This window comes from Cuculus canorus, chromosome 27 (genome assembly GCF_017976375.1).
Source record: "Cuculus canorus isolate bCucCan1 chromosome 27, bCucCan1.pri, whole genome shotgun sequence".
In the NCBI taxonomy this organism is placed as follows: domain Eukaryota; kingdom Metazoa; phylum Chordata; class Aves; order Cuculiformes; family Cuculidae; genus Cuculus; species Cuculus canorus.
Window position 1 is genome coordinate 1,113,182 of NC_071427.1, and position 26,505 is coordinate 1,139,686.

The 26,505-nt window shown below is 44.3% G+C and overlaps 1 protein-coding gene across 5 annotated transcripts in view; it reads right to left on the reverse strand.

Annotated features, from left to right (window-relative positions):
* RANBP3 (RAN binding protein 3) overlaps positions 1 to 26,505 on the reverse strand; it is a 50,941-nt gene that overhangs the window by 18,409 nt on the left and 6,027 nt on the right. For 2 of the 5 annotated variants that reach the window (XM_054050121.1, XM_054050120.1), the window contains exons 2-8: positions 22,805 to 22,860; positions 12,284 to 12,487; positions 7,282 to 7,318; positions 7,110 to 7,196; positions 4,569 to 4,640; positions 1,721 to 1,786; positions 185 to 277 (exon numbers count right to left, since the gene is read on the reverse strand). In XM_054050121.1, the coding sequence (XP_053906096.1) occupies positions 185 to 277; positions 1,721 to 1,786; positions 4,569 to 4,640; positions 7,110 to 7,196; positions 7,282 to 7,318; positions 12,284 to 12,487; positions 22,805 to 22,860 (615 nt within the window). The remainder of the gene's footprint in view (positions 1 to 184; positions 278 to 1,720; positions 1,787 to 4,568; positions 4,641 to 7,109; positions 7,197 to 7,281; positions 7,319 to 12,283; positions 12,488 to 22,804; positions 22,861 to 26,505) is intronic. The other 3 variants (XM_054050122.1, XM_054050123.1, XM_054050124.1) reach the window with 3 other exon arrangements.

Here is a 26,505-nt window from a genome sequence, read left to right on the forward strand (position 1 = left end):
AGCTGAAGGTTCAGCTGTTTTCTCCCTTACGTAACAGATACACTTAACAACTGAGATGTTTCTTTTCTGAAAGGAGAAACCTAGAAAAACAAAGGCAGATGCCGAGTAAAAACTACTACACTAAACAGATTTTGTATTTTCTTTCTCACTCTGTGGTATTCTAGAAAGCAAAAGCATTATTTACCCATCTGCGAGAAAGCTTTTGGCTGCGGCGCCTGTAACACTGCTGGACGAAGCACACTTCGCTGCTGCTCCTTCGGTTTCTGGCTAGGGAGACCTGCAAGTACAAAGTTTTTTTCAAGAGCTATAAAGCCTTAAAGTTGAAAAATTCAACTTTATCTGCTCTTCTCTGTAAATGCTTCCAGCAAAATATACAATGGAAAACCAAACATCTAAAAAGCTTCCACTTCTTTCCCTCCCTTCACTCAGCCTCAAAACAGAATCAGTCCCAAGTAGAGAAGACAACTTCCTAGCCTTAAAACACACTTTAAAATACATTCTCTACCTTACAAAGGAATGCTCAGAAGGAGAGATTATGACAATGACTCAGAAATAAAAGTCAGTAAGAGAAATGAACAGCACAGAAGCAAACCTATTCACTGATGTATTATTGTTCAGCTACACATTCCAAGTCCTCTTTTCTCCTTCCAATGAGGTCATTTCCAGATATTGGTAAATTATTTTTTTTCAGTCTTCATACAATCCAATGTAACGGCAGTGTAACAATCTCACATATTGTTTCATTTAACAGCCTTTTGGCTCTTTGAATTAACCCAGCCTCTTTGGCCTGCTGGAGTAAGACAGAGCACCAATTCTGCTCCGATTCAAAAAGCCAACTGACCTTAAACAACCTAATAAACAAAAAAAAAATATCTTAACACCAACTCTAGAAGGCCATGGCAATCCCAGGAGGTTCAGCTTTCTTCATTGAAACAAAAAGATAAACTCTTGATGCAATAACATACTGCAGCAGAAGTTAGTCAGAGCAACCCAGCTGAATACCCTGCAACTGGTTCCAATCCAGGCTGCCTGTATGCAAAGGACACAACAACCACCGAGACATAACAGCTATCCCCAGTTCAAAGATTCATACGTCAGCTCAAAAACACTTGGTCCTTTTCTTAATTTACTCCTCTGCCTGCAAACAAAAAAATCTGTTTCCTCATCTCTAACAAATGATAACTTCCATTACCAAGACAGGTTTGGTTTTGTCTCCAGCTCCTAAAGAGCTGCAGTATTACAGTCTTGCCCACAGTGGTTAGGTAGACAGCAGCAAGCAGGAACTCTGTAAGAGCCAAACCGTAAGCAGAATAAGCAGGGTCAAGGAATCCACGCTATCATCAAAAGTGAGGAGACTTTGCTGGCCCGAGACTGAGTACAGAACTTGTTCAGCTCCTCCTGGAGCTCTCCTTTTGTTCTAGTTTGCCATCAAATTAAGTTCATGGAGCCCAAGACTACTTTAAGAATTGAATCAGGGTGTGCTAAGCACAGACAACTGGGAGACACATTTCAGAAATTCATGATGGATCCAAGGCAAGATCTGGATGTGCCTGTACATAATACACCGTGGATGTGGGCATCGCCGCTCCCGAGGACACAAGGGGTTTTCTGCATAAGCACAGATGTTGCCACCTTCTAGTCACGACAGCAGTCTCGGGACAGTCCCGAGTAAATAAAACGCTTGAACTTCTCTGTATTGCTGCAGAAACACTGAACTCACCTGCGCTTGGTGCCTGACCGTGGATAAGTATTGGTGGCTTCAGCCGGAATCCACTGCTCTTTTCCTCTAGAAGCCAAACACAGCGTTACAAGGACACAGCTGTAACACACTACACACATCCTTTCAGGCACAGAATTTCTCACGCTTTCCCTGTTGTAAGAACCTACAAGTACCGTAAATACTCAAAGTCATAAGGAGACTTCCAAAGAACCAGTTCCCTTTTTTCCAAAGGAAGTCTGCATTTCCAGCAATCATCCCAGCAAATTCACATCACAAACAAACACAAGTTGTTAAAACAGAAAATTCAAAATGCTTTTTCCAGGAGAAACACAAAACAGACCATTTTCACAAGAGCAACGGAGTTCCTTCCATGAAAGACTTTAGAGTTTGATAGAGAGACTGCAGAGAGGTTTGAAGGAAGATTCAAACTAAGGTAAGGACAATCAAAAGCAGATGTCATCTTCAGTTATACTAACAAGCACACAACTGCTAATTACCAAAAATTAAACTTAATCACTTAGTATTAGTTTCTTGTAATAGCATTAGCTTTTACCAACGCTTTTATAGTATGAAAGTAAAAAAAATTCCTTTGTCTGTACTCACAAAGGTTAAGACTTTTAGATAAAACATCAAAATCTCAAAACCAATAAACACTTGGGACAGCAAGATGGTGACCAGGGGGGTAAACCCCCTCCCACAGTAGAGGAGGATCAGGTTCGTGACCACCTGAGGAACTTGACATATATAAGACCATGGAACCTGATGAGATGCATCCCAGAGTCCTGAGGGAATTGGCAGATGTGGTTGCCAAGCCACTCTCCATGATATTTGAAAAGTCATGGCAGTCAGGAGAAGTCCCTGGTGACTGCAAGAAGGAGAACCTTGTGCCCATTTTTAAAAAGGGTAGAAAAGATGACCCTGAGAACTCCCGACCTGTCAGCCTCACCTCTGTGCCTGGAGGGGCATGGAACAGGTCCTCCAGGAAGCTATGCTAAAGCACACGGAAGGCAGGGAGGTGATTAACAGCAGCCAGCACAGCTTCACCAGGGGCAAATCCTGTCTGACCAACTTCTGGCTTTCTATGATGGGGTAACCGCAGCAGTAGACACGGGTAAATCGGCGGATGCGATCCATCTAAGACTTCTGTAAAGCCTTTGACACCATCCTACACAACATCCTTCTCTCTAAATTGGAGATACAGATTTGATGGGTGGATGGTACGGTGGATAAAAAACTGGTTGGATGGTCGTATTCAGAGACTAGTGGTCAATGGCTCAAAGTCCAGATGGAGATCCGTGACAAGTGGTGTCCCTCAGGGGTCTGTACTGGGACCGGTGCTGTTTAATATCTTTATCAATGATACTGACAGCGAGACTGAGAGCACTCTCAGCAAGTTTGCAGATGACCCCAAGCTGAGTCGTGCAGTTGCCACACTGGAAGGATGGGATGTCATCAAGAGGGACCTGGACAGGCTGGAGAAGTGGGGCTGTGAGAACCCCATGAGGTTCAACAAGGCCAAGTGTAAGGTCCTACACCTGGGTCAGGGCAATCCCCAATTTTTGTACACAATGGGGGATGATGTGACTGAGAGCAGCCCTGCAGAGAAGGACTTGGGGTGCTGGGGGATGAGAAGCTGGACACAAGCCAGCAATGTGCACTCACAGCCCGGAAACCGTGTCCTGGGCTGCATCCAAAGCAGCGTGGCCAGCAGGGTGAGGGAGAGGATTCTGCCCCTCTATTTTTCTCTTGTGAGACCTCATCTGGAATATTGTGTCCAGTTCTAGAATCCTCAATGTAAGAAGGAGATGGAGCTGTTGGAATGGGTCCAGAGGAGGCTACAAAGATGATCGGAGGGCTGGAGCACCTTCCATATGAGGACAGGCTGAGAGAGTTGGGGTTGTTCAGCCTGGAGAAGAGAAGGCTCAGAGGAGACCTTATAGAGATCTTCCAGTACCTGAAAGGGCTACAAGAAAGCTGGAGAGGGGCTGTTCATAAAGGTTTGTGGTAACAGGACGAGGGGGAACAGGTATAAACTGGAGAGGGGCAGATTTAGACTGGACATTAGGAAGAATTACTTCACCATGAGAGTGGTAAGGCACTGGCACAGGTCGCCCTGGGAAGTTGTGGCAGACCCATCCCTGGAGGTGTTCAAGGCCAGGTTGGATGGGCCTTGGGCAGCCTGAGCCAGTGGGATGTCCCTGCCCATGGCAGGGGTACGGAATTGGATGATCTTTAAGGTCCCTTCCAACCCAAACTATTCTGTGATTCTGTGAATAGTCATAAATCCACAGTGATTACAGAATGAGCTCCTACGGACTTAGAAAGTATAACTATAAAATGCTTTTTTTTAAGAACTCGAAACAAGACAACTCAACCATCCTACTGTGCTTCATTACTCTCATGACATTTAAGCATAAGATAGCAATGTGCTACACTGATACCAACACAATCAATCTGCACAACAGCGGTGATTAACAAAATGTGCAGTACTGTCAACACAGGATTTACCCATCATGGCTGAGCATCATCACAACCATAGATGGTGGATATTTGCAATATCAAAAACCAGTATCTGAATTAGATAAAGATCTCATATAGGTTTTATCTTGAGGCTCCGCTGAGCCACGCTGCAGTCTTCCACCACCACCAAAGCATTTAAGAACTGTGATATCTGTTATTCTAATTACCTCCAGCAAGCATAAAAGCAAGCAATGAAGTGAGAAAGAGATCAGCTGTAAGATCAGAACCATCACCACCTCAAAACTCCCAGGCAGGGTCTCAATTGTCAAGTACCCAAGCACTTCACATCGTAACAGACTGACAGCAGTTTGTCAGAAAAACAGCTCACCTGGTTCTGAGTCGGAATTGCCTGTGGAAGGTTCACAGAAGCTCGATGGCATAAAGACGTTGTTCTTTGTTACTGTAGTCAAGGAAAAATAAAAACAAAAGAAGTTGTGTACACTGTTCTTAATCATAAACTCTGTTCCCATATGTATCAAGGCTGCAAACTGAAAACTTTTCTAGTAATTTATTTCACTTAGTTTTTTCTTTATCCTACACTAAAGCAGAACTAGAGCCACAGAAATAAACAGGTCACTGTCCATAAAATCCCCTTTAAGTTCTCCTTAAACAGAGAAAGCACAAATTTCATATTCTAGAGTGAAGATAAACACAGGATTTCTGGTCCCAATTGTATCTGAACTAGGAATTAAAAGCTAGAACGTATTACATCATTACAAAATATGTATGACATCCCAAAGGGCCTCGGCAGAGAGGGCAGAAAGGAGTGAAACGCCTGCTCAAGAGTGGGAGTGAACGCCTGGGCTCCTCAACAGGCTAAAGAACAACAGCACAGTCTGCACTAAGAGCAAGGCAGCTTCTGTTCCAGCCATTCTGCTAGGACAGAACTTCTACAGAACCAGGAAGCACATCCAGAGTCTTTGCAAATGGAGCACTCGGAACACAACAGTCAAGAAAAGAGGGGAAAAAAAGGCAAAAAGGACAATTCCTTTTCCAGCCTTTGCCGACCTAGAGGAGCAAGCAACAATGAGTTCGGTGCACTCGAAGAACTTTGTGTGCACCACAAAGACTCTGAGACAATGCAGTTCCTGAGCTACGACAAGTGGTGCAGGAGACAAGAGCGACAAGGCAACAACAGTAAGTTGGTTTTGTCTACAAGAGATTTCCCATGAGTATGACAACATGTATCACCTCTTTTAGCTTTTAAGAGGCTATGGAAGAAACTTAAGTGTGTTGAAAAGAGAAAGGAAACATCTCTGCACACAGTTATACTGAAAGACGCAGCATTTGCCTCTTGTATTTAAGTTTTGGGTTTGTATTTGCTTCTTTCCTTTATTTCAATCCTCTCCTCTTATTACAGGCTACCTGAAGCTTAAACACGATGCAGGTTTCATATAAGCAAGATTTCTCTGCCATAACACCGCAAAAGAATTAAGAGGTTTGGGAAGGGAAAGGTGTTCCACAACCAAGGCCATCAAATACATTCAAAGAAGCCTTTATGGAAGCTGCAACTGCAGTTGAAGCTGTCGCTACTTGACAGCAATGAACACAAGAGAACAAGGGAGTCAAATGGAATAAATAACCACATCCAGTCAAAACACACGAGCCAAGCAGATGCTTGAACAAGTACACTGGACTCCTGAAACAGCCATGATTTAATCTGAAAAGTGATTAAATAAATTGCTTTCCTCCACTTCTTAGCAACTGGTAGCATTAAGCAATATCTGAGATTTTAGAGACACATTTTGTTGTCCTAACAGAAAATCTACCAACAAAAACACCTGTTCGTTGCCTTGGAGCAGGCCATGCTCTGTCACTGAGCGACTGGTGAGCAGACAGCAGCAATGCCAGTTCCCTGCACTGCACTCAGTTAACGGTACCACACGTTGAAGCCCGCTAAGCTGGTGTCCAGAAAATTCAGATCTTAAGGAGATGGGATTCTTCTCCAGGCCAGCACTGGCAGCACAAAATGAGAATACCGTGCCAATAAAATATCTGCAACTATGTTTTAAACTCAATAGGCACTTATTTCCTTAAAATTAAAGGCAAAATAACAAGGTTTTCATCTTTCATTTGCACTTCCCAGATGTGCTGCATGTTAGAGGAATATTTTTTACTGGTCTCTCCTCTACTGGTTTTTTTTTCATCTCCTTTATTTCAACCGCGATGACAGAAACAAGGCAGCAAAATCTCCCAACCTGCCCTCAGCACTGACATATCCCAACTAAAATAATTTTTGACCAAGATAAACTTCGTCTGTGAAGAGAGAAGGCATAAATTCTAGAAGCTGACACAAATTTCAATCATGACCATTCCCACGTGTGTGGATCACAAGAATTTACCCATGGCCTTCCTGGGATGTTGCTGCCTTGCCTGTGCACACAGACAGGCAGCGGTTGTTCTCTCTTGCATTTCCACGTGAGAATGTTCTTGAAGTGCACTGAATCCTCTCCACTTTAAAAGGAAAGGGATAAAAAGAAAGGACTAACACAACTTAAGCACAATCCAAGACTTAAAAGATTTGCCTGGCAGCAGAGTAACTCAGAAAAAAGGTGGCATTTCTATAAATTTGTGAGACTGCAATCTCACCACAACGGACCAAAGAGATTTTTGGTAAACTCTTCAATTTAACAGCATAAGAGTAAAAGCTGAAGCTACAAATTTAAAATTTACAGACTGAAAACATTTTCAAAGCCAGAGCTCCCACCTCCCGTGGGCTCCACTGGACATGCTAACACAGATCGCAGAGAGAGACAGAGCACGTGGTGCTGCGCTCTGAAGCCAAAGCAGAGCTCAGAGTAATGCGGCTGCTGACACTGTTGGAAAAGAAAGTACAAGAAGAAAACCCACCTCATGTAATAACATTTACCTGACTGAGAAGGAGGGAACTGAGTTAAGGACGAAGTTCTCTCACGCTTTATGGGTGGGCAATAGCTCCCATCCTCTCGATCAGATTCTGTAGAGAAAAGCAATTAGAGAAAATGCACAAACTCCCAGAAAGACAAACTTGTGCATTTTAATCTTAGATTCTAATCTCTTACCATCTCCATCCTCTGGACTTGATCCATCCGCTGATCTCTGAAATTAGATGACAGGGACAAAACAGAAATCACACACTGAGCATTTCAATCTCTTTGGTCACATCCACATGTTTTAATCACCAGTTTGAGGTATTTTCTTTTATTGTCAATAACGTAAACTCAAGGCAAAGCAGTATTTTTATGACTTACATGTAGGTGTATGGAGTTTCACCTGGATACTATTAAATAAGATTAATACAAAATACGTCATTTAGAAATAAGATACTCGAAAATTCATGTCCAAGCACTAACACCTTCGGTGACTACAGCAATTATTACAGTTACATTTGCTCTATACTGAAAATCTGAAGATGACAACTGTCAAATTTGATTTGATTTTGAAAACATCACCGAAGTTCCAAGCTCACCATGACAAATCCCTTGTCTGGAGTTCATTCCAAAGCCCTTTAAGTAACACAACCGACATCAGCTCCTTCACCAACACACAGCACCAGAGGAACAGCTTCCAAAGCATGCTCCATGACCCAGTACTGTATTTTGATAGGAATCAGTGATGGGCAGACAACACCACTACAAAACAGGAGGCACCACAAGCTAGCAACTACCACTATATTCAAAGAGCCTTTGCACAGAAGTTTTGCATCTTTCCTGAGGATTTCTAAGTCTCCAACTTGCTCTGCCAGTTCCTCAGCTGATTTAACTTTGCCTGTTCCTGCAAAACACAACCCCATGACGGATTCCTTTCACTACGGAAGGTGACCACAGGGTGTTAGCATGTCCACCTCATTACAAACCCTCTCAACATCCTGGACCTTCTCCCCAGCCCCGCTCCTGCCCTAGAACAGTTGAACACCTCCCCTTGGCAGCCCCACTTGGCTGGCACGGAGGGGAATGGAGCCTGTGGACAAAGCTGCTGCAGCCCCCAAGCTCATCCTTCTCCATGTACTCTGGCACTGAGAACAGGCAGACACACAAGGACCAGGCAAGACAACAGGACGTGCTGAGGCTGCCCAAGATCACCACCTGAAAGACACTCCTTGGATACAAGGACACCAGGAAGGACATTTCCTCCTTAGCACTGCTTGTATCACAATGTAGGTACTACTGTACCATCACTCCACACTAATGAAAACCCACTTACACAGCGTTTTGCCCAAGCAATTAAGCTTAAAGTGTTTTCTATGTTGTTTTACATTAACAGAAAAGCCTAGGCTGAGGTGGAAGACCCTGCTGTCAATCCATTTCAGCAAGCAGCACCTGGAGTCAGAAAGCAATTCTGTTTGGCATAGAAAGATCTGTCCTGCACGTCTGCAATTTGTGTTAATATTCAGCAGAAATCTTGAAAGCAAAATGAAACCGATTGGTAAAAAAAACTTGCATGAATGGAACTGCAGATCTTGATGCGCAAAAGTCCTTAAAAACCAACAAGTGATTTCCCCCTGAATATCAATAGCTCCTTACACTGTTACTGACCTGTGCTGTATCCTCAATGCTTGGGTAATACAGACAAAAAGTCAATTGTGTGTAGCACAAGCTCCAGGTTATCCCAGAACTGTCAATCTGTTGATGCAGGCACAGCTGAACACACCATCACTGCACCTGGTGGGCAAGGAGCCTCGATATCCAGACCCAACTCTGTGACTACCAAGGGCAAAACTGAGCCAAGTAACTGTGCTTTGAATTATTCCATGCCTTGTGGCCCAAGAGGTTTCAGGAGATCAAAGCCATGCAGGAGCCCAAAGCAGTGACCGACACTGCCAACTCCAGTCAAAGCAGACACCGCAAAGATTAAAAAAGGACTTCCCTTTCGTATTTTTTCCTACAGTGGCATCTAAATATTGAGATCATCTGGTACGGTACTGACCAACCTCTTCACACACTACTCACACTGTTACTTCTGCTCAGGGAAGTCAGAACCGACCTTGTGAACAACTCCTACCAGACAAACGCAACAACAGATTTAAATATTTCAGAGGCTCAGGAATTTAAAGGGCAGAGAAGAAACAATTCATAATCCCCTCAGCTGATCCCCAGGCAGAGACAATGTTGACAAGGAGGAGAGGAGACCTGAAGGCCAGAGCACTGCACTTATGCCTGTATCCCAGCCTGCCCAAGCACTTACGATAGCCAGGTTTGATTTTCTGGTTTCCAGTGAATGAGAATACGCACATGTAACCCCGCTGCAGAGTTCCCAGTGCTCCTGGGATCTGGGTTTTAACTGTTCTCATAAAAAAGTGGTTTGTAACTGTTTAATTTTGTTATACTCAGCATCCAGTAAAAGACACACAGCACTCTTTCCTTGCTTTCATTTAAAACCATGCTGTCAATATTCACTCTGCATTTCTCTGGCCTGCCAGGTCTCCTCAACCTTGGATAAATCCCAAGAGTTTTCATGATAACAATGACCATGACCAATTCACTCCTACAGATCCTGTAAAATAGTCCTCAATCCTTCACCATTAGTAGGAAGGCTTTCAAGAAAATCTGTATACACCTCATCTAATGAGGCCTGATCTACCGCAGATCCTACTGAGATGACAAGCAATGTGGAATAAGCCACACCGAGAAGCCAAACCCTGTGGCAGCACGATGTTTGCTCTCCTCTCCAGTCTGCCTCTACCCACAGATTGCTGCAGAATCCAGAGCCAAGGCCCCCACTCCTCTCAGCACCCCTGGACAGCTGAGCTGAAGGTCGATGGCACACGGTGGGTACACAAACTGTGTTAGTGTGAGCTCCACCTTCTCATGCAGCCGTGCTATGGAGCCAGTTACTGCATGAAGACGTGTTAAACCAGCAACATGCAAACCCTACCTGCAATCCATTCCTCATTTCTGAGCAGAAGCCTTTCACTCCTTTCCTCCTACCCTTATTTTTAGAAATCAAAATCTCAAATCAAAACAGGAAAGTTAGAATTATTTTTAAAGAGGCTTCTACAATTCTGCCACATTTCTAATTAATCAAATTATTTTCTAAAGGCTACTAACTGCTTTTTAAAAGCGGAAACAAAAGTAACTAACCAGCCCATACTGAAGTACTAATACTGCTTTACACCCATCTCCTCCTCACAGTTGTTACAACAAACCAACAAGAACTCACACAAGCTTTAACAAATCTGTCAGGTTTTTTTTCACAATAAGGAGCAAAACCAGAAGGATGGGAGAATTCAGGGAAAGCAAAAAAAGGTCAATATAATTAGGTGAAATCTGTAAAAGCACACTTCAGAGTTCAGCTTTGGAAAATACATTTAAGATCCAAAATGTCTCATAAGAAAGGACTTCAGCACATGGTACAGCAAGTCTGTAGTCCAGACCTTCTGCACAGAAATAAGCATTACTGAATTGCTGTGGCTGCTGTTCTCTTCCAAAACCTCTCAAACACCAGAGTCCTGCTGGCACGGTCACCGGCTGCCGTAGGCTGGCTGGGACGGGACAGCTGGAAGGGAAGACATCATACCCAGCTCCGGCCACCACGTGTTAATGTCTCAGCAAAGATACCTGTGCCTGTGTACACACAAACAGTACAGAGCGAACAAGAAATGTGCAGAGTCTCTTGTTCAGAATTCAGTCCTAATTAATCTCTTCCCAAGGCCCTGGGAAAAAGATCTAAAACACTGCTCCAGCAAAGCAGTATGAGCACCCTGAAGGTGCACTGTCCCCCTGTGTATTTCCGGGTATGGGACAGTCTTGCCCTAAAATAACAGGAAAACAGGAAGAACGTGAGCCAGCACACGTGAGGGCAGGGTACAGGCCTCTACTGAGCACTGTACAACTCCATATATTTAAGTGAACAGAATAAACTCCAAGGACGCACAGGTACCTGCTGTGTACAGCCAATAATTCCTGCATGTATTTCCCAGCAGCACTTTAGGTCCTTAAATCTCTTTCAGAACTGGGTTAAGATTTTCTGCTCTTTCAGAACAAGTCTAAAGATAACGACCACTTGCTGCAGGTTTCCCAAAAGTCCGATTAATACAGTTCTCTCGGCCGGTTCTAGTAACACCAGCAATTGCAAACAGCAGAAAACCAACACAAATGTCTGTGACTACACTTACCAGCTATATTTTAAAATATTAACCCTTAACAACTATAAATTTTCTACTAAAACTCAAATAGAAGAATTTCTGCAGCAGATCAAGTCTCAGGCTGGACACCAAAAGGTGCTTAACCTACAAGTGTTGCTACCATGTCAGGATAATCCATTCTGCACTGGGTTTACTTGAAATGGTCCATTCTTGGGAAGACAACAAAAACCCACTAGTGCAAGAAAAGGGTGCAGGGACTGCGTGGAGCAGCCTTAACAGGCAAAGATTTGTCAAAGAGCACTTGCCCAGTGTGTGTGGTCAGTGAGCAGTGACACTCACCTGCACCAAGATGCACCTGGCCCACCAACCAGGACAATTAGGAACACTTTTAAAACTGCTGAGAAAGGCTGTATGGTAGCAGTCATGTAGTTATCCAACCTTTCCAAAAACAGTCTGCTTTACCACCAGTAGAAAATACCTTAAATTAATAACCCTGACAGCTTTTCTGACCTCAAGGTACTGTTTGTTTGGGTTTTTTTTCCCCCCAGTACCTAAACTCTAGGTTCTGTTTTATCACCTTTCTTTTGCTGCTTTTACTCCATTAAGCACATTACAGGCCAGCAGGCCAAGCTCACATCTACATCCAGTGGAGACAAAGTGCTAGCTGCTCACTTTGTCGAGCTGATCCCTTGTATAAACCCACTTCCCCACTCGTTTAGAAGGGCTCTTATCCTTAGCAAACACAGTTTACACCCTAAATTTTCATATTAATACTTGACATCTTCTATAATTATACCCACTAGGGAGTCCCAAACAAATATCATTTCCGCTCTTGGAACAACAGCTTAGACGGCACTAACACTTGCGATCAGAGACAGCGCTGCACTGCCTGAAGCAAACAGTATCGGGTCCCTCCTAGCAGAAGGGACTTGTTTCTTTAATCCCCTCAGCAGTGAAGTACTCAGTAGGTTCACACTTACCCCTGCCAGTTCTTGTTGATTAGGAGCAAGCTGGGCTTCAGAAGCGGGACTCGGGGTAGCACTGACTGAGGCAACAGCGGGAGCAGGGTGCTGAGAGTCGCGCTCACCAGCTGATTCTGTGTGACCCAGAGCATGGTGGGGAGGCTCAACCTCTCCCTGGGGCTCCTCGCCTGACTCCGACAAACCTGTTTGCTCTGCAGGGGACTGGGAGCAGAAAAGACAACGTCCCTTCAGTGCAAGGCTGCAACATGAGAGCAGTCAGCCTAGCGAAAGGAGCTGCTAATCCCTTTGTACATCCCCCTGGTTTCAGTGTGGCAGAAGGAATTACCTGCTGCCTACACACAGATTAAAACAGGCCCCAAACAGGTAACAGAACCTGCTGATTCAATGACTTTCCCTCCCCACCAAAAGCACCAACTGGAGCAAATGCACTTTGAGCTTAGCTACAACCGCCAGTGTCCCTGGCTACAGAGCGTTCTGCCAGCCACGGGGCTGTCACAGCTTCACTCCTCCTCTTAAGGCCTAAAGGACAGTTGATTGCTTTCACCCCTGATTCAGACAGAAGAATTAAATGGACATCACTGTAAATAACTGCCCTTCACTGCCTCTTCAGACCATGTCTGAGAGGTGGGGTGGTTATAAAATTCCCCACAGAAATTCTTTGTTATAACATCCACCCAGGACATGCAAACCTTTCATATTCATACAACAGTGAAAAGCAACACCCATGCTTTCTTTGGTAAATTAAAAAGTTTGCATATCTGCTTCAAGGAGGAGGGGACAGAATGGCCAGTGCACACTAACGGGGCTTGACACACACTGAACTTCTGCAACTTCACATTCCCTGCACAACAAAAATTCAGCATTGCCATACCCTACATCCGTCTGAAGAATAGAAACTGTATTGTGATAAAGGACTAAATTACAGCCCATGGATAACAGGCAGGCCAAGGGTCTTCTCCCACCTGGGATCTGCAGGCCAAGCCACCTGATGGCTTATGGTGAAGCAGGTGGGAATTGTGCAGGTGGGCAATGTCACCTAGAAGCCCATAACCTCAGCTCGCTCTCAGAAAGCGTTCAGTAAAACGGAGAAAGACTAAAACTGCTCATCACTGTCCAGGTCCATGTGAAACAGAGCGAAGAGCAACCTCAACAATGAACAGCAGCTTCTAAACCTTAAGGTTTCCACAGTTCTTCAGCCTGTCCTCGACCAAAGTAATCATTAAAAGATAGCAATACGCGCAGTTTTATCAGTGGGTTCAGTTCAGTGAAGTTACTGAAGTTTTAAATCTTGCAAGAAATTACTATCATTAAGGCTCAAAATATATAACAGGGATAACACGTCAGGTAAAGCTGGGGACGCTGGACTTTCGTACTTTCAAAATATTCTGGTTTTAACATGAAGCTGTTACCAACAGATCCAAATACTAACTTAAAAAGCCACAGAATGAAAGTAGAGTTGAAGAAATATTTTGTCAACAAAAATTAAACCCAGTCTAGCAATGTGTTATTCGTATCTCTTTGGTTGAGAAGAGCAGCATGAAAAGGCTGTCTGGAACAGGCCACAGCACTTTGAGGATGCACATAGAATTCATACATGAAGACCAGAGTAAACCAGCTCAGCCCTCTACTCAGCCCTTCATACCCATTGCTCTTGGTGCCTTTTTTATTCTAAACCTCATTTTTAAAGCTAACAGCATTCCAAATGTCACTCAAATCTTTTCTTCCCCTTCCAGGGGAGACAGCCACAAAAAAGCACAAAATACTAAGTCACAAGCTCCCTGCATCCCACTAACCACCACAACAGCAATGACGGAAGAGGCAGCATCGAAGATGTGGTTTCTGTCATGATTCACGATACCTGTGTCCTCTGGTCTTCCCTCTCCACCACCCTAAATCCTTCCCAAGCACCTCACAACACAGACCTCTGCCCTGTACCTCTTCAATCCTGCCCCACTGTCTCTGGCTGCAGATGGCTCATCTGCAGGGAGCGGAGACAGCAGGGCACACCTTCACAGCAGCGCTCCCTCAGCAAGGGAGGAAACTGGGCTCTTGCTGATCCTGTCGGGTTTCTTGTTTTCCGGGAAAAGGCAGAACAGTTTCAACATTGAAATCTGTCACCTGTCAATAGTGCCCAGAGCCTACAAGCTTTCGGCTTGGAGATCAGGAGAGAGCTGACAGCATCACCAACACTACTTGGCTTCCAGCTGAAAGACTTGCTGCTTTTCCAGCATTTTGGAGAGCCAGGCCGCTACAGAAGGGCTGGCTGGGGTAGGACTGAACAGCCCCATCCAGCTGCTGCGCAGGCGACAGAGCCCTTATCCACACAGCCTAGGAAGAATCCGGGATGGGACCCTCAAACCATGGTGGGGAAACAGTCAAAAGCAGTAACCAGAAGCGACCTAGGGACCTAGGAATGGGGAGGAGTAGACCATTCTTATCAATAGAATGAAGCTCAGGAGAGCTAATCATCACCAGGGACCTGGAGGCAACAGAGAACCATCAGGGAACTGTAGATAGACTCTGGGGCTGAAGATGACAAAGAAGATTTAGTGTCCGTAAGAAGCAAAATAATGCATAGGAAGAGGTTACCAAGTGTTTCCACATGAAAATAACTAAATTTATTATTCTTCAGCCATAATCTGCAGAATTTGTATGGGAAAGGAGCAGGAATATAACTGAAATCATGAGTGGCAGGATGGCAGCACAGACACTCTCACAGTGCTGGAAGGCACCAAATCCACCAAGGCTGTAACAGGTTCAAAAACACCAACACAAACCCAAAGCAGACACGAAGCACACCCCGCTGGAGGCCTGTCAGGGCCACGTGGACAGCAGCAGCTCGCACGCTTGTGTTCTGCAAGCACTCAGAGAAATGCCAAGTGGAAACAAGGATCCTCCTCAGCAATTCACCCCGACTGCAGCTGCAGGACACGAAACTGCTAACAGAGCAAGAAGCGGGGTTCATTCCCTGCACACTTGTGCTGTGACCTTAAAAGTGGAAACAACAATAAATTATTTTGAAGGAATTCATACCAATATGGGTCAGAACATTTCAAAGTAGGTGAAACAAAAATTCACATTTTGGTAATACTTACAGTACATGGCACGTATTTAAAAAGTGAAATGAGCAAGGGAACCTCCTGGCACAAATCAGATTTCTACCCTAAAAAAAACCTGGAATGTGCTCTTCAAGCCTCAGAAAAGAAACCCCAAAATAACAATTATTGCCAATCACACTTTTATGCAGAAAAATTTGATGCCAATTTCAAGCCGAGTCCAATATATATAATTATATTTCTTTTCAAAAAATCACTTCATTAAGTGGATCAAAAACTCCTGCTGGTTTCAGAACGTTGTGAGCAATACGTGGTGTAAGTTCTTGAAGTCAAAACCAACAAGGGCCCTCAAGGATTTGTCTGATCAAAACCATTACAGACACGAGCTGGGACAGTATTCTCAAAAAAGCATCAAGGGAAATTGCAAGCTCTTAACATTCATTTCAGTCTTCAGTCATGCTCACTACTGAAAGTGTTCCCTAATCTCTTAACTTCATAAATTCTGATCTCAGTACTTGTTGAAGTTCTCTGCAGCTGGTGAACAGTTCATTCTTTCCCCTTTTGCTGTAACACTTTGTGCTGACTCCTGTCCCTGTCTCTCCTCGAGCCTCCCCTACTCCAGCGGGAACATTCCTTATAAGCACAGCTCCGCGAGAGCTTGGCAGAAATCCGTTCCTGTCTCAAACACCAAGGCAAAGATCAACTCAGAGATTAATAATGGTAGGAAGCCACCTACACAAACTCACCTTGCTCAGCCAGATCAAACAATGGCTGTTTTATTAAAACACAAATAACAGCTAGACTAAACACCTCAGAGTCTACTGGGAGATTTGGCTTCCTCTGCATTGCAGGAAATAAGGAGAGAGATGAAGAAATACATAAAAGTTAAGATTAACATGATGCTAAATGTACTAAATATAGACAAGGAAATTATATTCCTTTTTTATAAAGACTGGCACAAACACTTTCAGGTCAGTTTTTCCTCCCAGCTCTAAGTTGTGCCTTTTATGCCTCCTTTTCTCACTTTCCCCAAACTAGCACCCATATCCAATGGCCCAAAGGCTGCTCTCAGTGTGCCTTCCCAGCCTTGACCTGCTTATAGCTCCTGTGGATACTCAATGCAGCTCCCGACTCTCTACATTCCCCTAAGGTTTGCCTTGCACGGCTGTCATCTCCAAACACATTTATGATTAACCTTCCAAGTGCAGCAGTATGGCAATATATTCACAACCATGAACTTGTAAGCATTGATTTCGACTCCTTGTGTATACTACTGACTCACCAGTTCAGCTCCCTAACAAAACCTCGTGGCAGCTGTGCTAACGATGCCAAAAGTCTAGAAAAGGAGATATTGTTCCCCCTCCCTATACAAGTTACTTCCCAGGCCCTTCTCTGCCACCATCCTAAACGTACAAGTCACACCCAAAGCACAAACATTTTCTAAACATCCATCTCCTCAAACCACCAAACCCAGGCATTCCCAAACCCCACTACATCAAACCATGACTTCAACCAATCCCTACTTTGTGTTGTCCCATACAACCTTCTCATTTCTAAATGCAGGATCTCGCTCTCCAGACTGCACTGGAATGCCATCTTTCTCCTCACTTAAATCACTTGTACAACTCAAAATCTACTTTTAAAGCTCCTCAGCTAAGACCATGATGACAGATCTAACAACTTAAGGTCCCAAGTCCTTGCCCAGGCAGAATTACCTCCGTACCTTTCTGAACCAGGGGCAAGTTACCCCTTACACCCTTTGTATCATTTTGCAGCACCACTCGCATGTGTGATACAACCCAAATATCACATAACTTATCTCCCTTCAGAGCCACCCCTAGAAATTCACCACAAGCCACTCACCTATAGAAAGCTGTATACTGACCCAAAGCAACTAAATAACAAGCTCTAAAGTGTTCTTTCCCAAACTCTGCCATCATCCCCAGGCCGGCAGAGGGCAGTAGACAAAGTCATGATGATCTGGATATTGCAAGAATTAAGGACTGGAGACGACCAGAGCTCACATTAACATAACAAAGGGCACAACTTCAAAAGCATTTTTGGACAAATTGTTCCTTACAACACCACTGGTTACATTGGTTTGAGCTATTACACCTATTTTAAAGCGTGTAAATGCAAGAAAGTCTTCCTAATTCTTACTTCAGAAATGTATCTTCAACTTAACTTCATTAAATGCCTTCAAGTAACCTATGGGCGGAAGCTGCCAAGAAATGGTCTTATGGCAAAAGTTAAAATTCGTTTCAAAGAATCATAAAATGGTTTGGGCTGGAAGGGCACTAAAGCCCATCCAGTCCCACACCCTGCTATGGGCAGGGACACCTCCCACTGGATCAGGGGCTCCAAGCCCCATCCAACCCGGCCTTGAACACCTCCAGGGATGGGGCAGCCACCACTGCTCTGGACAACCTGGGCCAGGACCTCCCCACTCTCACAGGAAAACGTTTCTCCCCAGGATCTCATCTCAACCTCCCCTCTTTCAGCTTAAAACTGTTCCCCCCTCATCCTATCCCTGCACTCCCTGATCAAGAGCCCCTCCCAGCTTTCCTGGAGCTGCTTTTCAGTACTAGAAGCTGCTCTAAGGTCTCTCTGGAGCCTTCTCTTCTCTGGGCTGAACAATCCCACCTCTCTCAGCCTGTTCTGGTATGGGAGGTTCTCTAGCCCTAAGACAGTCTTTGTGGCCTCTCTGGACCTGGTCCAATAGCTCCACGTCCTTCCTGTGCTGAGGGCTTCAGAGCTGAATGCAGGGCTTCGTGCAAGGTCTCACAAGAGCAGAGTAGAGACTTATGTTTCAAAGCAGAAACGTAATTCTAAGAAGTGACAACCATTAATCATAGAAGTTGTATCTATCAGTTGAGATTTTTAATTCAGAAAGTGCTATGAGAAGCACTTCAGTTCACATACAAGAACTGGGACAGACAGTGGAGTCACAGCAACAGTCTGTTCATAAGAGAGCAAGGTTAGGACTTTGTTGCTTTCAGATCTCAGCAGCTCTGAGTCTTCCTAAGCTGATGCAATTTTCCAACCGCTGTCAGCACTGGAGGATCTGCTTGCCAGAAAAATGAACACCAGTGTAGCAACAAGGAAGATATTTGGATGCCATCATTCAGAGACTTGCAAACACATCCCTATGCCACACACCATAAAAATAGTTCTAAAAGATTTGTGATACAAAAATGAAAATGGAGACTCACTCCAAGGGGGAAACAGCCAAAGTTACATCCGCCATCAATCTATAACAAAAAAAAAAATCAGACCAGACTAATCCTGTCCTGACCATGAAAGAAAACAACCAGAACCTCTTTACTGAAAGCAAAATTAAGACCCATCATTCTTAACACCACTCACATTTTGTCCTCTCTAAACAGACATGGCAAAATGCGGTTCTGATGTTTTACTGACCTGTGTAGAACAGCCAGTTAAAAAAAAAAATCCACTCCCAGGCTAGCGTGCATTTGGTCCTACAACATGCTGACTATTTTCCAACTTTTGATGCAGAAAGAGACATTTGACACCATACAAACACAAACTTGAGGAGATATCGCTAGAAAAACAATATCCTTTAACTCAACAGTAGATAGCGCGAGTTTCAGACAAGTCAGTCAAGACCAGTGAACAGCCCAGTCCTGATACCGAGAGGGCCTGTAGACATCAGAACAAAATCATTCTGCTCAAGATGTCCTGTTTGATGTGGAAGAGCATGAGGCAAACATTTCCATCACAATGGACAATTAAAGGAACACACAGTGCAATGCCTTCTCCTCACTCTCAGCTCACTGAAGGATTGCTGTGCTGGTGCTGAAAAGCCTCCGTGAGTCCTTTGCTCCAGAAGAAAGGCAGCGTGACCAGACAGACATTTTGCTAAATCAAATTACAATTTACACAGAGAAATGTGTTGTTCATCAACTATTCTGAAGTTACTTTTGCATTTTCTCCAAAATGTTGCTCTAGGAAAAACACTTCCACTAACAGATATCCCTTGTTAGCATTAATCAGGGTGATTTTTGGTGGAAGGCAATGCCCCTACCCAGAGACCTGCAGGAAAACGAGAGCAGAGAGAGACCTAGGGTTAACGGTTAACTGAAACACATAGCCAGGAATCTTTCCGAACACACAGGGAAACGTCTCAACCAGTGTGCAACCCAAGTCACCTTTCTGGATTCAGTTGATTAAAGGGACTCAGCTGCCCTGAACGCTCACTTGTGATACAGCCGGTGGACATGCACAGCTGTTGGCTGGCAGCACCGTATCCTGACTCTATTGCTGCTGTATCAGCACTACAAAACCAGTGATGGCACCAGCATGAAGCAGGCTTTGGCCCTTTGTATAACAAAGAGCAAGAAGCACCGCACTGATGCTTCTCTTGGCCCTTCTCTCCAGCCTCAGACACACAGTGATAAGCTACTGAAATGATCACTAATCACCCCGCACCCTCCCACACCTCTTTTAAGAAAATTGTACATCTCCACATGGGACAGTTTAACATCAGCACTTATGTTTGTTACTAAAGGTATTACACTTGGGGAACTGGCAACCAAATGCCACTGGTGGATTCCTTCTGACCTGCTCCAAGGAACAAGCCTTGTTCCCCAGCCAGGCCGGACCCATGCCCATCCCAACCATGCTGGGGGTGTTTAGCCTGGAGAAGAGGAGGCTGAGGGGAGACCTCATTGCTCTCTACAATTACCTGAAAGGAGGTTGTGGAGAGGAGGGAGCTGGGCTCTTCTCCCAGGTGACAGAGGACAGGACAAGGGGGAATGGCCTCAAGCTCTATCAGGGGAGGTTCAGGCTGGATATCAGAAAAAAATTCATCATGGAAAGAGTCATCGGGTACTGGAACAGGCTGCCCAGGGAGGGGGTCGAGTTGCCTTCCCTGGAGGTGTTTAAGGAACAGATGGATAAAGTGCTTAGGGACAAGGTTTAAGGGAGTGTTAGGAACGGTTGGACTTGATGATCCAGTGGGTCCTTTCCAACCTGGTGATTCTATGCCCAGCTCTCCAGCATGTCTCCAGTATGGTCTCCAGCACCAACAGCACTGATCAATTCCTAATTCATTTCCAGCCCCTGTGCCTTCAAGATGCTTGGCTCACCCACTGGCCTCAACACACACAGTCTCCCCCAGTGGGCTTTCTGGCTCCACCTTGGCAGAGGCTGCTCTGCACACAGCTGCCTGCTCAGCACCACCGCAGCCACAGAATTGCTGAGGATCAAGCCATTCTGTATCTTCAGAGGAAGCTGCTAGGACTACATCACAGATCCCTTTTCCTGCAGCCCTGGACTCTCTCTGCCAGCCTCAAAAGACATTAAGCCTTAAGATTTTTTACAACTACTAGATACAGAGCACAAGAGACCCGTCTCACAGCCCAGCACTGAAGGGTTGCACTGTGTGCAGGCCCCTGGAGCTACACACCCTGTGCAGGAGCAGCAGGTACAACATGAAGGAACTGCTGAGCACAAAACCTGCCAGCTTAGCACTGAGGACCAGGCCAAAGAATGGACACAGGACCACAAGGAACCACAGAATCATCAAGGATAGAAAAGGCCTCTAAGATCATCAAGTTCAACCATCAGCCATAGGGAAACTATATCCTGAAGTGCCACATTTACAAGCATTTTTAACCTCTCCAGGGATGGGGACTCCACCACTGCCCTGGGCAGCGTCTGCCAGTGCTTCATCACCATTTCATCAAAGAAATTTTTCCAAATATCCAAGCTATACCTTCCATGGTGCAACCTGAGGCCATTTCCTCTCCTCCTATCACTTGTTTTTTGGCAGAAGAGACCAATACCTGCCTCACTACAGCCTCCTTTCAGGGAGTTGTAGACAGCAATAAGGTCTCCCCTCAGCCTCCTCTTCTCCACACTAAACAGCCCCAGGTCCCTCAGCCGCTTCTCAAAAGATTTGCTCTCCACAGTGCTCTGCCTGGGTTGCACATTGCTATGATCACTGCTTCCAGACCAGCTCGGAGCACTGCCAGGTTAAAGGACATCTGAGGAGAAGAGTCACCATGAGGCAAGTTAGAAGGGACTTCAGTAACAGTCTAACACCAGGCGATTGGGAGCCGATTCCTGGATGGAAACGTGATCCAAACTGATAGCGCGAACATTAGCACTCCCTTTGCTCCAAAGCACACAAACTGTAAAAATTTAATTGGAAGGAATGTCTAGAAAGTATTTACTCCAAGACAGATTTAAATTGATCAACTAATATTAAAAGAACAGAAGATTTAAATTCTCTCCAAGTTGACAAACCATTTCAAGCTCCCGCTGAGGAATGTACCCAGTAAACCCACGAGAAAGCTCGAGTCCAACTGATTGTTTGGTTGTTCCAAACCAAAGAAAAGCTACCAACTGCAATACAGTTCAGTGTTTCCATTCAAACACTTGAAAAGATTTTCTGATCACCCAGATAATGCAACAATCCAACGATGTAACAAAATATAAATCACACTACAAGACTACACTTCCCTTGGCTTCCACTAGCTTCATATGAAACAAGAGCAACCTCGATCCCTGTCCCCCCAAAATGTAACAGCTTTTATGGTTATCCAGGCAGAATTAAGTACCACAAGATATGGGGATTTTTACTTATTCCATTTACAAAAAATATTTTTACAATATGGAAACTGGAAGGCTTCCTGTTTGTGGGGGGAATAAAAACTACACCAAACTACTCATCCATAACATGTGGCACTTTTGAGGTGAAAAGAAATGCAAACTACACTGCACTCAGTCCATGCAGCCACAGGTTTCTATTAACTCTACTTCAAATGAATAGAAATTTCTGCTAAAGGGAATGTCCTGCTCTTTCTTTCAAGTCCTATTTTTCTCCTGAACTCTACTTCTTCCGCAGCCACAGGATGAGTTGGTTTAATGCAAGCTCATCCAGGGAACAGCTTCCAGCAGATCCACAGCTCCACCCTACCTCACCGCTACCACAGCCTCAATATGAGGGACAGGAACCCACGGCAGCAGCAGAGGGACGGGTGGAGGAACAGCATCACCATTTCCCACGAGAACAAGACATTTCACAGCTTACTAACCAAAGATATGAGATACATATAAATACAGTGAGGTGAAAAGAAATATTCAGACCAGTCTCCTTTGCTTTGCCTTAGCTCTTATTATCAGAAAAAGAAATGTTGTAGTTTTCTCATGCAACTGCCACTGTCAGCGCTCCTTTGCCATCCACTCCTTTCATGATACAGCTTTGAAGGTGCTCTGTCTCTTGGATTTGGTCCATCTTCTGTCTGAAGGGCTGCCCATTTCATGACACTGTCATACCTCTTCCCACTTTTAGCCCTCCAGTACCTCTACACCTGATGCCCATTAATAATTTTAATGTCTATTATCCATCTTCAAACCAACACAAAGGCTGCTCACCATGGAGTGAGTCAGGGCTATGGAACAACACAAACAAAAGAACAAGCCAACATCTCCTTACCTTCTGTGCTTTATCCTTCTGAAATACAAAGACAGGCGGAGCAATGGCAGGTTTTTCTGTGAAAAGAAAAATAATTTGTTTTTTTTCAACCACATTTATTATTAAGTAACATGAAAATGTTATGTTCTGTGATGCTTTAACCAACATTGAATCCTTAAACGAGTTAAACCTCAGTTACACAAACAATTCCCACTGGTACCTGGTAACATAATTATAAGGACCTGGATCTTCAAAAGGAAAAGGGAGTTTTAAGATCAACAACACAACTGCTATCTGAAAGCTGTTTGCCTTTTCCCTCCAGATCTCTCCAATTCACATCACTCCTGTTACCGTACTCAACTACATGAGGAGGAAAAGGCCCTTGGTTGCAGCAGTTCACTTTTCACACACGTCAGTTCTACAGGCAAAGGCCTTTCCTTTCCCCTCCTGCAAAGGGAGCTTTGCTACACGCATCCACACATCCCTTCCTTAGGTCACCTAACTGACACTTGGTTATCCTTGTATTTCATTATCACCAAAAACTTCAGAAAGGGCCTAAATCTTCAACATTTGCAGGTCTACAATTTAAAACAAATATCCCATGCATATTCTTGCAGAGGGCTCGGTCTTTCCTGCATAATTTAAGAGCATATCTGCTTTCTACTTCAAGCACAAAAAAAACCCAAAAAAACCTACAAAGTCATTAAGAATTAGCTTGCATCTAGGAAAAAAAAAAACAAACACAACAGCATCACAAAACCCTCTGTAATCAGTTATGGCCTTGGTGAAGCACCTGGGTTGGCACACAGAAAAGGGGCTGAGACTGCCCATTTGGGAACTGGTAGCTGTTACATCAGCTCAGCTGAACTGTAACTTTAATTGACAAACACGTAAGAGTTATGAAAGTTATTCCAAGAACTCTTTGTGAGGGTGGAAAGGCCTCCTTCCATTCTCCTGTGGGTCTAACTCTCAGGGATAACTCAGCAAAACCAGCACAAGACTGATTTGGCAAGACTGGCATAACTTGTTCCACAAAAGGTAAAATTAATCGTGAAGTAAAGCTCCTTACTGCAGCATTTTGCCTGCTCTATTTTTCCCTTAATTTTCTATGTTCTTCTACTCATCAAATACTGCTCAATCTTAAAAATGCTGATTAATGACAGCAAGGCAGACAGTGTGTGTCAAACAAAAAATAATCTACTAAAGAAGGAAGGTCATCTACAAACCCTTAACTGCTGTACCTGTCCCCAAAACCAGAGCTGGTGGAAATGAGCCAGGGATCCCCGTGGATTCCCTCCACCTTACCACAACCTGCTGTGGAGGCTCCTCTCCCCTGAGGGCCAAGCTGTTAACCCTTTACTTAAGTGATGTTCATTCCCTTTATATGTTTGGTAGACTTGTGGTTTCATTAATGCTGTAATTACAGCAACAAGGAGCACGCATCCTACCAAACTACTATCCAAGAACGCCAAACCACTCAATAAGATGCCGTACGAGTGCTATTCCCATCTGGAGATCCACACAAAAGTGGGATTTGATTGTGTAACGCACAACGTATACAAGGGTCCTGTACCAAGTTCCACAGTCACCAAAGAGGATCAAACAGAAGAGAACAACTTGTTTATTCAGTGCTTAATAAAGGCTGAAGTACTGAGAGAGAAGAAAGCAAACAATACAAAAAGCAGGTCCAACAGCAATGCAAAGCGCAAAGGAAGCCCAGGATGGCTGGTAAGAGACTGCAATGGGGAGCCAGAGAAGCTGACACAAACGAACAGGACAAAATAGGAGATGGAGCCTGCTGATGGAAAATTGAGCACTCCAAAAACAGGAATGCCAGGAACAGCTGAAAGCTCACCAAGAAAAAAAGTATTGGATGGAAGAACCAAAGAGGAAAACAGAGTGAAAAAAGCAAATATTTGAGATTGTGTCCAGCTACAGCAAATGAGGTGGGGAAAATAAGCCAGTAAAGCAAACCATGCCCAGTCCTGTTAATCAAGTTGGAAAAGACAACACTCTTGTGCAACATGGGAAAGTTTCTATACACGGGTGGAAGAGTCCTCCAGTGATCAAGATCTAGGAATCTCGCTACTGCTTTTGCTGGCTGTGAGACCAACTATGACGGCATTAAGCAGGAATGACGCCAAGACAGCAGGAACTCACAGCTACCAACCAGCACCCAGTCAGGCGCGTTCTTTACCAGGGAACAGTTGTTCACCATGTCCTTTTGAAAGTCTGCAACAAGACTACAAGGGTGGAAATGATCCCCTTAATTAGCCCAAGGCAAGAAGGGACCACAGGATTATCTAATCTGAGACCTTTGTAAACACTGCTTATTTTTCTGAGCTTTATTGTTTTGGGGAAACATTTTCATCAAAGGCATCAATTACGAAGACAATCTTGCCCTCGATCAACCACTACCTCACTTAGTAAAAAAAATCCAGCCCCCAACTTCCCTTTTAAATGTCTGGCTTCAGCTTTCAGTTCTGACTCCATGTTATGCATTGATGTACTAGATACACAGCTCTCCTACAAAAGCTCTTTCACAAGCCATGTTCTCCCATCAACTGAAGGACCACCACATCAGATTCTATTTCAGTAGAACAGAAATGCCCATGTTAAGTAGTTGTTGGGTTTTTACCCCTATGCTGAGCATGGCAGCTTATTAAGCGCTGCTCCAAGGTGAGAGCTACCCTGTTGTTTGTACCAGCCAACACCAGAAGTAGACGGTCACGTTCTCGTTTAGTGAGCACACTTCCATTCCACCAAGTGGGCTGGAGAATGGCCTACAGTAACATGGATCTGTCAGGCCCACAGAATTGTCATCAAGTCACATGGAAAACAAAGCAGGATAAAGGAAGGAATAAGAAAACAACCTGCAGACTTCAGGTACAATATGCACAAAAGAATACGAGATCTTCTCATATCTCTTCACCCAAGAGATAAACAGACACAGCACTTCTTAAAAACTGTGGAACAGGCTGTTTTTTCTCCAGACAAGTAGACAGAAACAAGGTAAAACAGGAGCTGGAATGCAGAAATAATGTCAATTTTCTAATCTAGTCGCTCTCAATTCAGGCATTCAGAGAGAGCCTAGTCATACAAGAAGGAAAGCAGCCAGACCTTCAGTAATCGCTGTCACAGAGAGAGCGAGTGCCCCATTTGAAGATCTGGAACTCCTACAAACTGCTTGGTTTCTTCTGAACGGTGTTAGGCTACCGAACCAGCCCGAAAAATGACTGAACCCACACAACTCCTTCCAGCAGTTTATTCCTAAGTTTTAGACATTTCAACCTGCATAAATAATTTCAACAACTTCAAGAGCTGTCTTTCACAGGTTAAAGGAATTAACATATTCATAGTTAATGACCTGACAGTGAAATATCTGCCCTATGTGCTGTCTGGAAAACATCTGTACCATTAAACCCACTCAGCCTCGGAAATCAAAACACAGAATAGAAAATAGTACCTCACCAGCTCATGCAGGGGCATCACCTTCACATCACACAGGCTATTTAATGTGAGATTTTCCACTCAGATACATGACCTTTTGTAGCTGCACCAAACTCTGAGGTGCCAACCCCGTTTCCTGCAACACGGCCTTGTTTTACCTCTTCAGAGCAATGCAGCCAGAGCAGTGAGCGGCATCTCTAGCAGCCACTACAGTTATCTTTGCAGTACAAAGTTTTAAACCTCCACTGCAGCATGAAATGACCCATTACTGA